Genomic DNA, 13,985 nt, shown 5'->3' on the forward strand with positions numbered 1-13,985 from the left:
TATATATATATATATATATATATATATATATATTACATTGTGGTAATTACTTTTGCCATTTCAGTCTGTGATGAAGAATAAAATCAATTCTTAGGCTTCTTAGGCTTAACTTTAAACAATTTAAAATAAATCGAAATGCAAATAGGCATAAATGAATGATTTGAATTTTATTGTTTTTTGGAAGATGCAGTAACCCCCCACTCTAGACATTAAATTGTAAAGTTGGACAGCAAGGTGGATGCATTCTTTAAACACTTGAACCAGCTGCATTACTTGTCACCTGCATGTGCTAATAACCCAGACTAATTAATACACTGTAACAAGCAGAGTCCCACTCCCACCCAGTGTGAATGCAATCCTACACTCCCTTAATAATGCCAGCAAATAGGCCACAACTATGACATCTGCTCTAGGAAAATGGAGGTAAATTATTACACCGCTGTCAGAGTAAAGATTTATATGTGCTTGGACTTTTTTTTACAGACTTCTGTATTAACAACTACAAGACAGACCTTAGCTGCATACAGCAAGACTGACTAACATAAAAGCTAACAAAATGCCTAAAATTACAGTACTATCAATTGCATTTTCTGATTAAATAATCCAGCCTAGTCTTTGAATATGTGATATGACTGTTTCCAAATTTCACACAAACATACAGAAACTTTTTATAATGGGACCTATTAACCACATTGTGTAAAATAAGAAAAGCCCGAATACATAAAATGAGTAAGTAATACAACACTTATATAGTATGCTTTGTGTCCATTTCATGTGTTCATGAGGTCATACCCCCAGAATACAATAGCAATAATTTTGAAAAATATTTTAAAAGAGTCCACAAAGAAGTATTTTTTTCATACAAAAGAACTGGGCAGTTGTCATACATATATATGAGCAATATAAACTGGAGCGTAATAATACTGCTGTTGTTTTTGATACCACTGACTTTATACCTTTCTATATAAAAAATTCAACCCTACAGTAACAAAAGAGAATATTGGCAAAATAATGGTGAATTTCAGGACATTAAAAATCCAGCAAAGCATATTTAGAATAATACAATGTAGACAAACAGAAATAGGCAGTCAGACAGATAGGCTCTTCCTTTTCTGTCCCTGAGAATACTCGTATAACAGTGATAAACTAAACATAAACATATTACCCACAAAAGTGACTATGCGGCATGCTTGTGGGGTACATAAGCAGACATTCTGCAAAAACCCTTAATAATTCAAGCTACAAATGTGTCTTTCCTGCACCCATCTAACTGTATTAAAGAGCAGAGTTTCCAGGTGAAAAGCTAGGAATATTGAGTAGCCCAATACAAAGCGGATGAAAAAGACATCCAAGAAGCAAGGTCCCCTGGGAAGGCATTTTCTATTTGCCGGGCCGCAGCCCCGCAGCTGATAATGCAAGTTGTAATTAATATAAAAGCAGGAGACAATATGGGAAGAGCTTGTACTTGCACTGCCACAAGAGATCTCTGCGCCTAGAATGTGTTTCTCATTTACACAATAGTCTGCCCTGCAAAACCTGACTTTATCAGCATACTCTCTCCCTGGGAAGGTTAAAACATTGATTTACTAACACGGCTGGATATTGCTAAACCTATACAACATTATATAGAGCTTTCTTTTTTTAACAAAATACTCAAAATAAAATAAGTCTGTACATCTGCAGGGATCTCTCTCTCTCTCTCTCTCTCTCTCTCTCTCTATATATATATATATATATATATATATATATATATATATATATTTATGCACATACTGTGAGTATGTTTACTTTGTAAGTTTTTTGCATCTCTTCTACTGAGACACTTGGGAATGCTACAGATTTATTGTTTCCCAAGAGACATATATCGCTAGCTGCATCCTATACAGTACATTTGTATGTTGTATGTGTTCTAACAGGAACCAAGAGTTGAGAGGTCACAATAGTCTTGTAGGCCTTGTCACTTTCACTCTTGTACCATTTTAAATTGCCATTCAAGCAGGGAATCCAATGGGCACATTCTTCCCAGCAAAGCAAAATCCACTGCTCTCTAGATAAGAGAACTGGAGGAGTCTGGCATTGAGCACAGACTGTGACTTCTTGTAACATTGTAGAAACTATATCTCAAGAGTGAAGGGGTCTTTGAAGTTGGTGATATCTAGGATGCATGTTTTTTATTTACCGTGTACCTGTTCATTTACTGCCTACTTTTAACTATTTAAAATATATACTAGTAACATGTTTCCTTATATTTCCAGGCATTTTGCATCAAAGTAAAAATTAAAAATAAGATTATTTTCTGATGCCATCAAAATATATATTAACTGACCTCCCATAGGTCTTGCAAAGTAATCAGGCATATACATAACAGAGCTGTTTTGTTGCTAGTTATGAACTGAGGCCCTAATTTACACTACAAGCCAGTACAAGTGACATAAAAAATATATGATGACCCATGATGATTGTTAGATGCCCTGAGTGATTAAGCCTGGCAGGTTCATTTAGAATCTTCAAGCATACGTACAGATTGTTCGATTGAATGACTGAACTATGCATGCTAATCTCTAATTTTCTATTCTTTTTTGGTTTTTTTTTTTTTTTTTTTTAGCAAAGTTAAAAAATAGTCCCCAAATTTGTAATTTATAACTGATATAGAGTTCATTTCTATTTAAAATTTTATTTCTTTAAATTCTTATTCAAAAATGTTTAAAACAATGCATTTGAAAATAAGCAAAATAGGAAAACAGCATAATATGCTGCATAGCTATACCATATCACCTATTAACCTAATATATATAAAATATTGATAAATATTATACAGTAACATTAAATAGGTTAAATTGTTTTTTACCTGAGAAAAGAGACTGTTACATTTAGCTGTGAATTTCAATTTAGTTCTCGTATGTATATATTGTTTATGTATTAGTAAGGTTGATTTACTAAAGCAATAAAAATACTCCACTCAGAAAAGTAAACTTTTTGTAACGTGAATGTTCGCAAAGCTTATAAAATAAATCAATGCTGTTCACTTCATCTATACTTCATGTGTAAGAAAATAAAATCATGCTTTTTTCTAATTTGCACATGATTAGTTATTTCAAATGAGCACACTTTTACTTTATTTAACCTTAGCAAAGATTTATTTTACTTAATGAACATTCACTACACTTCTAGTAACTTAGCCCTATTGCTTCATATAGTACACAGATTCATTCATCTCATTCATTCATCATTTAGTCTCTGCCCCTGTGCAAGCGTACAATCTAATGTCCCTATTCCATACAGTCAATGACCAGATATGGCCTGAAGCTGATAACTTTACCAGTATGTTTTCTTTTGATGTGGGAGTAAACGGGAACACATAGCTTGGACCCACATAAACAGGGGAAAAAACTTAGTGTTTAAGCCATCCTCAAATATTTTTCTTGGTGAGAGCTGAAAGCAGGATTTTAGAGTTGAAAGGCTAGAATCTTAACCACATCGCCCCTGTGCTGCCCAAGACTTCCTACTCATCATATAGCCAACATCAATGTGTAATTATACACACAAGACATGCTGCTTCCATATCTGACACACATTTCCACAATTAGGCGAAATTCAAGTGATATAGGATTTAGCACTGGGATATGTCTGTTATAATGAACAGATCACACAATGTTCTGATTCCTCATATGCGGAAAGTAATTGCCATCATATGCTTCTAGTATCATTTCCACCTCTCATGCAGTGTAATTCCTGATACTCACAGTATGACTCCCATTAGATAACACACAGTAATGCCTACCATATACATTGCATCATTTCAACAGATTCACATGTGGGCAGACTTTCTGCAGCTGCTGTTATTTCTGGCAGGTCCTATTCAGAATAGATGGGAAGATTCTATCACTTTTTCTTTCACATTTCAAATTCCCATAACACAGATCCACCAACCTGGAGTTAGGTTTATGCCTCTGGCAAATCATCCCATTAGCCATTGAACTTGTTTCTTCATACATTTGTTTATATTTACTAAGTGGCATTGTTAACCTCCCGGTGACACAGAAATATGAAATTATACTTATTACAGCTGAGACTCTTATTTACTATATATGACACTTAATGAGCGGTGACTAACTACAGCCTGAACTGCACATCCCTTAAATCAGTGAAGAAAAAATATGGTAAAACACAAACGGACATTGCTCCCAAGAAAACTGGTATTAGATATACTAAAATAATAAGTAAAAATGTTAGTTTCAGTTATAATGATCTATTTAGCAAGCTGATTGGCCATGAGTATTGCCAATAGTGATCTTAGTAAATTTTAATGTTTCCCTTTTTTATTCTAATCTTCAATTTCACTATATACCATATCTACACAACCTGATGAAAAAAAACCCTAAAAACTATGATGCAGCATTTATATTTCGACTCTCCTCATTGGTCAGTATTAATATTGTGAAAGGCCTTTTGGATCAGAATCTGGATTAAAGGCCTGTCCAATGCACAGTTAAAATTGGCTGGCCTGGAGCAAATGGAACGGAATTCCTGACAAGTCAAATTCTGTCTTTTAGCAAAAACCTAAATACTCTAACTTCACACAGGCCTGTATTTCAGCAACATAAACTGACACACTCCTGAAATGATTGAAATTCTTTGACTAAGCAAACTGTGACATTGGAAAACTGGGGACTTGCTACTTTACTCTCATGACAATTACTTATCGGCCATAAGGACAACAAACCATTTAAAAGGGAATTAAACTCTATTTGCATCAGAAACTGACCTTTAAACTCACAGATTTCTTACAGGCATGCCATAAAAATGGATCACAAGTTATAAAGACAATGTTTTGCAAAGTATACGTTGGTGTAGGTTTAGTAAAGTTAGACAGATTTTTGTGAAAATATTTACTAGTACCATTCACCTACCAGGTAAGATTCTATTAAACCAGCTGTTTAAAAGGTGATTTTGGATAAATTAATTATCCAAAGTTAATGCCTGGCAATAGTTTCTAGTACTGTAGCTCACTTACTACATAAACAAAAAAAATGTTGGTTATAGGTATCAATAGCATCAAACTATCACAACTAACATCAGCCATTGGCTCTAATGTACTCTCAGAGTTTCTAGTGGTGAGACTTTCCTATCAGAGTCCTATAAGACTACCTTTTTTGCAGTCTTATTCCTCCTCCCAATGCACATCATTTTGACAGGAAGAGTAGGGCACCCCTGTAATAGCTGCAGCAGGTAGGTGGGGCTAGAAAATTAAGCTCAGTGACCTTTCCAATGGAGTAACTGATAGGTTAAGAACCTGAAACTAGCTAACGTCTTTAAAAGTTAAAATATAGATTTTGGTTGGACTGACCTATTAACACTCAAAGTATATTTGTGTGGCTACATTTTGAGGAATGGAGGATCTGAATATTATATTTGACAAATAAACCAAGGGATTTTTTTGTGGTTGAAGTAAACACAGCCAGTAAAGTAAACAAGGCCAGAATAAAGAAAATACTCCTTTACGAGTGTGCAAGCCTTGAAGCCTATTGCATGTCAAGCTACTACAAAACGTTTGTGCTTCAGTAATATATTCCTGGTAATAGTGTACTAAAACGGGAGGTGGGGGTAGACAACTGCTGCTGAACTACATTATTTGTTGATAAAGACTGACAATAATCTGTGCCTTCATATAGAACATGTATATGTGCAAATGTACACACAGAAACAAAAATAAATAAATAAAAGAGGAAACATGATAAAGACTAAACAAACTTTATAAAGAATTATTAATGCACAGCTAGCTAAAAGACACAATCAACAATAAGTCTGTGCAAAACCATCAAGCAATGAAAGTACACCTTTTGTCACTTCAAAGAATCCTTACTCTGTCTTTCCAATTTAAAAATGTATTTATAAAAGTGTTACATATGAAAAAATACACCTCTTTTATCTGGATTCATCCTGCAAGTCATATGTACACCAATCTATCATTGTTATGAGAGGTTAATATATTTTTATATCTACTGTAATGAAGTGTTACATTAATAGGGTTTAATAAATGGCCTTGTATTATAAATGTATGATCAGTACTGCTTAAGAAGTAAGCACAATCTAATGCCCAATATAAAATACAGCATTTGTTCTGGCAAGGCAACTGCAGCATGATATACTGTAATATACCCATACACAAAGAGGAAACTGTAACCAAGCATAAAAAATGTATATATCAGGGATCAATTTAACAATATATATTAAAATATAGTATAATATATAGTGTTGCTTTATACAATAATTTTATTCCTATATCAAACAATAACTGCCCAATAGATAAAAAAGAAAGTATAAACTACAAAAAACAAACAAACTATAACACCCTTAAAAAGAAGAAATTGTGCTATATAAATGTCTGTGAAATCTACAAGGCTGTTTGGATGATGATCCGCAGTTTTTCACGTTAAAGTCCCTGCACCTGAAACAACTTCTGCATGACAGTGCCAGTGGAAACACGCAGTCCGTATACTACAGAGGAAAGGAACAAAGTCTACAGAAACTACTGATACAGCCCAGTAGAAAGAAGGAAGGGTGAGATCCCAAAGTATCCAGATCAGTATAATAGCACAAAATAACCATACAAGATAACATTAAGTATAATACTCTACCTGTCAAAAAACAGTTTCACACAATAAACTCCTTAACCTTTTTTATTTTCCACAATACAACTTTTACATTAGCATTCAGCATAATTTATTTGCCTGTTGGGAAAATGTAAGGATTTAGTCTACCATTTTAATGCACATCTTTTACTTTGATTCCTTATAATCATATATGAAGAGGTGATTTACAAAAGGGTATTAATACCTTACTTTTCCAAAGGAATAGTCATCTCAAGGACTGAATTTTGTTTTGTGTAAATTTTAAAATAATAAATTAAAGGCTGGGAAACGTGTTGGGTTTTTAAAGTAAACACAAATTCAATAAGCTGCTATAAATTGCACAGTCTAAGAAAGTCACTAGACATTTATAAATAAACTGAATTATTGTTTATAATAATTGGAGAGCACAATCTTTTATAGTAAAATGTAATAGCCTAATTTACTAAAAGTAATTTGCACACAAATGATCACACACGGCCAAGATTTTTTAACTTCTCTTAACCTTATACTAGTAATAAACACACGGCACTGAAAAAATGACTAAGACCCTGACTGTTGCCGAGCCAAAAGATTTCCAAAACACCAATAATCCAAACAGACTAAAATGGCCAATATAATAAATATATGATATAGTAGAAATGCAAATCAGCAGGTATTTATACAAACAAACTAGTTTAAAAAATAGGTAGAAGTGTTTGTTTGGTGACATATACTCATTATTACGATACAGTATGTATATGCTTTTTCATAATGTTTGATTCTATCCTAAGAAACAAAACATTTACTGTTATTTCAAATTACTAAAAAGAAAAACATGCAAAATGGTTTGTGAACTTTAGTGGATGATTCACAGTACGGTTTTTTAAATGGTTATTGTGCTAAAACAAAATAATCCTTTTACAGTACCATACCATATCATGGAAGGCACAGACATGCGTGACCACTTCCCTTCTTTTTTCTGATCCCTTCTTTCCACTAGATGTGTTCTAAAGTAGTAATGTTTATCACATAATCCATATAAACAACAAGCTCTTGCTGACCTCAGGTAACCTCACAAGTGGCAGGAAGAAATGTTATCATGAGTGGAGAGGCCTCTCAAAGTTGCACCTCTTGTGGTGGTGGTGTTGCTGTGCTTTCACAATAAACAATCAATCGTCTATAATGAGCCTTCTATAATGATAATGCTGTCATATTATATAAAAGATATCACAAATCTTTATTTGGGGAGAATTATAAAATGTAGAGTTCACTACATCCGCATAAACCCAAAACACAGGTGCAATCAACTCAAAATATTTTCAAACATTAATCAGATTTCTCCCTTGCTTACTAAGTCATGTAATAATGCCTTCCCCTACCACAGTGAACAAGACCATGTTAACGAAAGACACAGCATTCAACAAAGAATAGGAGAGGATTGGAATAGCTGATATATGTATTGCTAAATGGCCTTGTGCAGGTAGCTCCGATCCCCAACTGTGAAAATATAATGCACCTATACTAATTTTATTTTAACAAGCTTATCAAAAATTAGTAACAACCTGAAAGCTGTAAACTGCAATTGAACTACAAGTCCCAGCTTTCCACAAATATATATAAATATGAAATTTTACATTCTTCCACTGGTTTGCCATGTATACTCGAATGCAATACTATATTGCAAATATCAATGATACATTCTTATCCTGAAAAATCAGAAATCTTCTTTGGTTTATCAGACTACACTGAACTATACCAGTGTAGTACCAAATAAATGCATACAATCTATATACATTGAATACCACTGTTATCCTGAGCAAGAATGGTATGTTTCACATGCACAAAAGTAAACTCTCCTTTATGTGAACAATCAATATTGCATGTTAATCCTTCCCTTAATTATTTCATACTTGGTAATCAAGTGTAAGTTATCCAATACCCTAAAAATGCATTGAAAAACACCATATACTTCTATAACTTCTATAAGTGGTTAACCAGCAGGTATATTGCTGCTGATAATGAGACAATTGTAAGTGACCAGGAGTGTTATAAACGGTTACCTCTCAAGTCAGGCCTCTGGGAAAAGCCAAGGTTTGGTAGTTAATGTGAACATAAGTCAGTAAGGTTGCTTGCTGAGTGCAGTTTAAAGCAGTTAGGTAAAAGTGTGACAATGAATGACAGCAAATACAGTTCCTTTGATAACCACAATTATGAGTTGTTTGTTACTAGGATTAAGTAAGCTGGCATCACTTATAACATCATCATATTGTTTGCTTTGAGAACAATCAGTATTTACCAAGAGCATGTCAGAGTTTACATGACTATAATGAGGGGAGGAAGGATGAGAAACCTTTACATTGGAAGAGATTGCAATGCATGACTGTGCCGATAGGGGTTTAAATCTGCATTTAGAGAGCAGTGAATGAATTATTTCTCAATTATTTGGCTGGTTCAATAAGAAAAAATGTTATTTACAGGTCATAATTGTCCCCCAGCTAGTAGTCCTAAGAAACATGTATGTGTTAACATTTTTTTCTTAAATGTTTTATTAAAAACAGATTTTATAAACAGTTGTATATATAGGTTTGCGTCATATCTTTAGGATACAAAGTCACCGTGTAAAGGTTGTACAGTAGACAAAAAGATTTATTGCCTCGAGTTTAAAGTTATAGCACAAAATAAAAGATTTAGTAATCTTGTATTGAGTTGTCAGAGGCTTATGCACTAAGCCACACTTTATACCCTTTAAGGAGTATATCAGAACCAGAACACCAGCACTAGTCCAATCTATCCCATTCTTTATTTCCCACATTACCCAAGGAGACCTTGACAGGGGCTTATGTGGCATTTAAATTAATGTGGTAGGATTTTACAAGCATAAGATACTCAATTGTCATGTGTGACAATTTCCACTTATCTCTCATCCTGCCCCTACCCCCCAAAAATTGATAGCAAATAGGCAAGTAAACAAAGCCTTTTACTGTACTTCACACAGATAATGGGACCATTACCAAACCAAATCATACTAAACTAAATAACTAAATAATAAATGCCAAATATATTCACTAAAGAATTAGCAAGTAGCAGCAGAGTACTATTTTCATGAAAGCAGGTGTACATAAATATATACAGAACAGAACTCAGTCCAAAACTCTAGCTCTACAATAAATAAAACAACTTAAAAATGTCACATCTAACTAATGATTATAACAGATTTAGGAAAAATGTATTTTAATCTAACATCTAATGGGTCTGTACATTACATATGTTACATTGGTCACCAAACTCATACCTATGCAAAAAGGTAATTACTACAGTTGTACTTATTATGAAAGTAAAAAAGATACGGGGAAAAAAACTAATTTTAATCATGTAAACTGTTTATACAATTTGATGGCTGATGTATGCTAACAACCTACATAAACAAAAAAAGGTTTATTTTATACTGTTAACGTTTTGCATAATTTATATTTCTGAAACTGACAAAACAGAACATACATTTACTCATAGAAACAATTCTCTTAAAATAAAACAGCAACTTGTTACAAGCTAAAGTGTTATTGCTTACAAATAAAATAATGTTGCTGCCATATAAGCCTACAGTTACCATATTAAAAATGAAATGCATATTACATCATGTTTCTTTTTTATAGTCATTTTAATACTTAAAAATATACAAAATCTAGTTGACACTGCATTAAAAAAAATAAAATACTGCCAAAAATTAAAACCTTAAAACTGACCTATCACCTAAGCCATATAGTTTACTGGGACTATAAAAAGGTTCCTTATTACCAAGGAGCAGAGTAAATTGGCTTTAGCTGTTGCCATCTGTCAGACCCTAAACAGGCCGGGTGTGTAATCTACTAAGCGGGACAGGAGCTTTTAGACTGTACTGGGAAAGGAAACTGTACTTTACAGAAGGGGAAGAATGTATACATGTACTGCAGAATATATACAGATCCTGTCTATTGTTCATCCCTTCCTAAATCCTCAAACCTTTGGCAACAAAAACTTGGAGCTGGATCAGCAGCCTGAAACTGACTACAGCAGAAACATGTCCTGGAACTCAAAGTTTATGTTTTATTTCACAAGCAGAGACAAAAACAATATATAAATATATATGTGTATATATGTGTGATGAACATACACCACACTGCTAAATATGTAAATATAAATATAATATTATTTTCAGGTTGATTTTCTCTTCTTGAAGAAATCCTCCTGCTAATTAGGAAGAAATAATTCTGGTTTGCAGTAATCACTTAATACTGACACAAGGCTGGGAAGTAAAATGAGTTTCCTTTCTATTTATAGTGAGCTCCGAGGATTACACAGTGCAGGTCACATGGCAAAACACAATGATAACACAGACAACAATAATAATAAAAGACACTACCATAAACAGCCATAGAATCACAATCATAACAAAGATTCGGAAACTCCAGTCCCTGGATGACTACTGTCAAACCTTCAATAAAAAGCTTCATTTTAATGCGCCGAATTATTAAAGTGTTAGAAATCAATGCTTAACCTGTAATACCGCTGTTAATAATTCTCTCCAGCTCTCCCTAATAGAAAGTCAATTATTGGTTCATTAAATGTTACGATCCTTTACAAGAAGGGCCCCGGGCTCCTGCCTGGTGTGTACCTTGCGCCCAATAAAAAAAAAGAAATCGGCAAAAGGGAAAAAACACAAAAATGAAATATTCACTACAGTCATAGAGCAGTGGGAACTATTGGGTTAATAAAGCTAGAAATAAACGTTCAGAGCCAAGACATAAAGTGTGACCGAGTCCCAACACAGCCCTGTGTACAACCATACACACTGTGATCGGTCACAGCGGTAACACAGGCATCACACCCTGCCCACATACAATGGCACCAGCATTGGGCACACACGGCAATAATAAGCAGATGTAATCATCAGCACTCACGTGGTCTGCGAGGTTTGTGGAGGATCCCGAGATGTCTTCGTGGTCAGACTTGGAGCTGCCGTCCCTCTCATCAATCACTAAATCTATGGGCATTTTTCCTTTCAAACAGCTGATGTATCGATGGCAGAAATTATCGCACAGTTCGTGGACCTGGGGAGGTGGGGGAAGAGGGAAGCATGATGTTTTGGTGGAAAGAGTAACAAGCCAGAGTGTCCTCCAAGAGTAACTATCATTAAGGACTGTAATAGTTGCAGCAAGGAAACAATAAAGAAATTGTAGCAGCAGATATTATTCTCTGGAGACCCGGGCAGCAACAAGTAGAGAGGAGGAGAGGAGAGAAGGAAAGGGCTGAGGGGAGAAGGGAAAGGGACACAGAATACAGGGAGGACAGAGAGGGAAGGCTGGGGAGAGGAGAGGGAAGGCTGGGGAGAGGGAAGGCTGGAAGATAAGGCAGATAGGGCAAAGGAAAAAACACAGGATTGGTATATGGGAAGACACGGGAGAGATATGTTTGGTCACAGTATAGGAAGAAAGGGGAGAGATAAGGAAAATAAAGAATAGGATTGAAAGTAAAGCAAAAAGTGGTGAGTCTGGAAGAGTTATGGGAAAAATGACAGAAAAATATGACTGGTACAAAAATACAGATCAAATAAAAACATTACATGAAATGGAAATTGAGAGAATAGGAACATGATGAAAAGAAGAACAGAGAAATCAGAAAGGATAATAAGAAAAGGGAAAAGGAACAGGAAGCTGGAATTAGGGAGGGAAATAGATGGTGAATAGATGAAGTGGGTGAAGGGAATATAAGGCAGTGGGGTGAAGGCAATGGGCAGTGTGCAGGCCATGACCACCTGCCAGCAGATGCTGGAGTTGCCAGTCCACCCTCCCCAATACCCGGGGTCACCAAATGCCATCCATGCCCAAGAAGTGCCAGCATTAGAGAGACTATTCTTGGTGTATCCGGTGATTCTGTATCCACAAGAGGACACATCTATTCCCTCTGTCCGAATTCACATCCATGTCCCAGGGCGAATGGGCTTCAGTGCCCGGCATGGGAACACTCCTCCGGGGGCATCTGGGTGCTACATTCCGCTCACAGATAACTGTATTACAAATTAGCTTTAGCGCTGTGAATTAGTTTCGCTCAATTAAGTGTCCACACGAAATTCGCATAATTGAACCCGACGGCGGAGATAACGGTGGTGTAATATCTCCGCTGCACCCCGTGCTTTATTATTGTTATTATGTAGATTAATAAACTATATTAGCTGTATATCACACACTAAAAAAATAAATCAATCATTCTTTAACAAAATCACAAAGTAAAGCTGATATATATATATATATATATGTATATATTGTTTTGTAACTTCTTTAATCCATGTGAATAATATGAATGGTGTGTGTGTGGATGACAGCTGTGTATCAGGCCATGCTGGTTGTTTGGGTACACATGCATATGTCGTTAAATACAGTAATTGCATTAGGACACATCTTAAAGCTTCATAAGTTAAACGGAATGTCAGAAGTAAGTGTACCGTAATGAAAACAATCTATTTACCTTTTCTAATTCCAAGAGATGAAACCGCAAGACTTGGATGGCTTGGATCATCTGCAATGAAAGCAGTGCCGTTATTGTGGATGAATTATGTGTGATGGGAGGTGAGGCAGATCACAAGGGCCCCAAGTCGGTCCCCAGCTCGGACAGGCCCGGGTGCCCCTGACATGAGAGTGGGGAGGGGGTACTAATTATCCAGACTTTTAGTTTATTCCTCGTTCACGGCTCAGTTGTTCTGATCACCCTGCACTGATTCCCTGAGATTTGTGATGAATGTCCTACCTGCTAATTCACTGCCATGAGGAACAGACTGCTCCACAGGTGACAGCGACACACAAGTGACACTAACACATTTCCAAATCACAGACAATTCAGTACACTTCTAGTATGCCGACCTCCTCCCTCCCTGCTGTATTGTCTACCATTCCCAGCAAAATCATTTTCCAACACCACCCGTGCTGGAAAACACATTGCTACACACTGCTACACACTACTACACACTGCTACACATTGCTACACATTGCTACACACTATAACTGCTACAATACCACTACCCTGCACACTAGTACACCTTGCTATACATTTGTATGAAGCACTACAGGTTACTGCACACTGATAACACTGATAAACTGATACAGAGTACTCACCAAGTTATCCAACTCCGGGTTCGAGGAGAAAAGGGGCTTCTCTGCCCTGACCTGCAGACAACACAGCCACAAGTTACTATCAGCAGTCTATGGACCCAGCAGAGAAATGCCGAAAAACTAAACTAAAAGGGAAAGTGTGTCTAAATACAAATTTAAAATTGTCTATCTATATCACACACCCACATATATACATATATATATATATATATATATATATATATATATATAT

The 13,985-nt window shown here is 35.4% G+C and overlaps 1 protein-coding gene across 4 annotated transcripts in view; it reads right to left on the minus strand.

The window, feature by feature from the left end:
• The window catches only part of MEIS2 (Meis homeobox 2), a 108,540-nt gene that overhangs the window by 91,013 nt on the left and 3,542 nt on the right, over nucleotides 1-13,985 (minus strand). For all 4 annotated transcript variants that reach the window (XM_072428793.1, XM_072428792.1, XM_072428791.1 and 1 more), the window contains exons 4-6: nucleotides 13,757-13,807; nucleotides 13,113-13,163; nucleotides 11,549-11,698 (exon numbers count right to left, since the gene is read on the minus strand). In XM_072428793.1, coding sequence (XP_072284894.1) covers nucleotides 11,549-11,698; nucleotides 13,113-13,163; nucleotides 13,757-13,807 — 252 coding nt within the window. The remainder of the gene's footprint in view (nucleotides 1-11,548; nucleotides 11,699-13,112; nucleotides 13,164-13,756; nucleotides 13,808-13,985) is intronic.

The sequence above is a fragment of the Pyxicephalus adspersus genome, chromosome 12, assembly GCF_032062135.1.
Source record: "Pyxicephalus adspersus chromosome 12, UCB_Pads_2.0, whole genome shotgun sequence".
In the NCBI taxonomy this organism is placed as follows: Eukaryota; Metazoa; Chordata; class Amphibia; order Anura; family Pyxicephalidae; genus Pyxicephalus; species Pyxicephalus adspersus.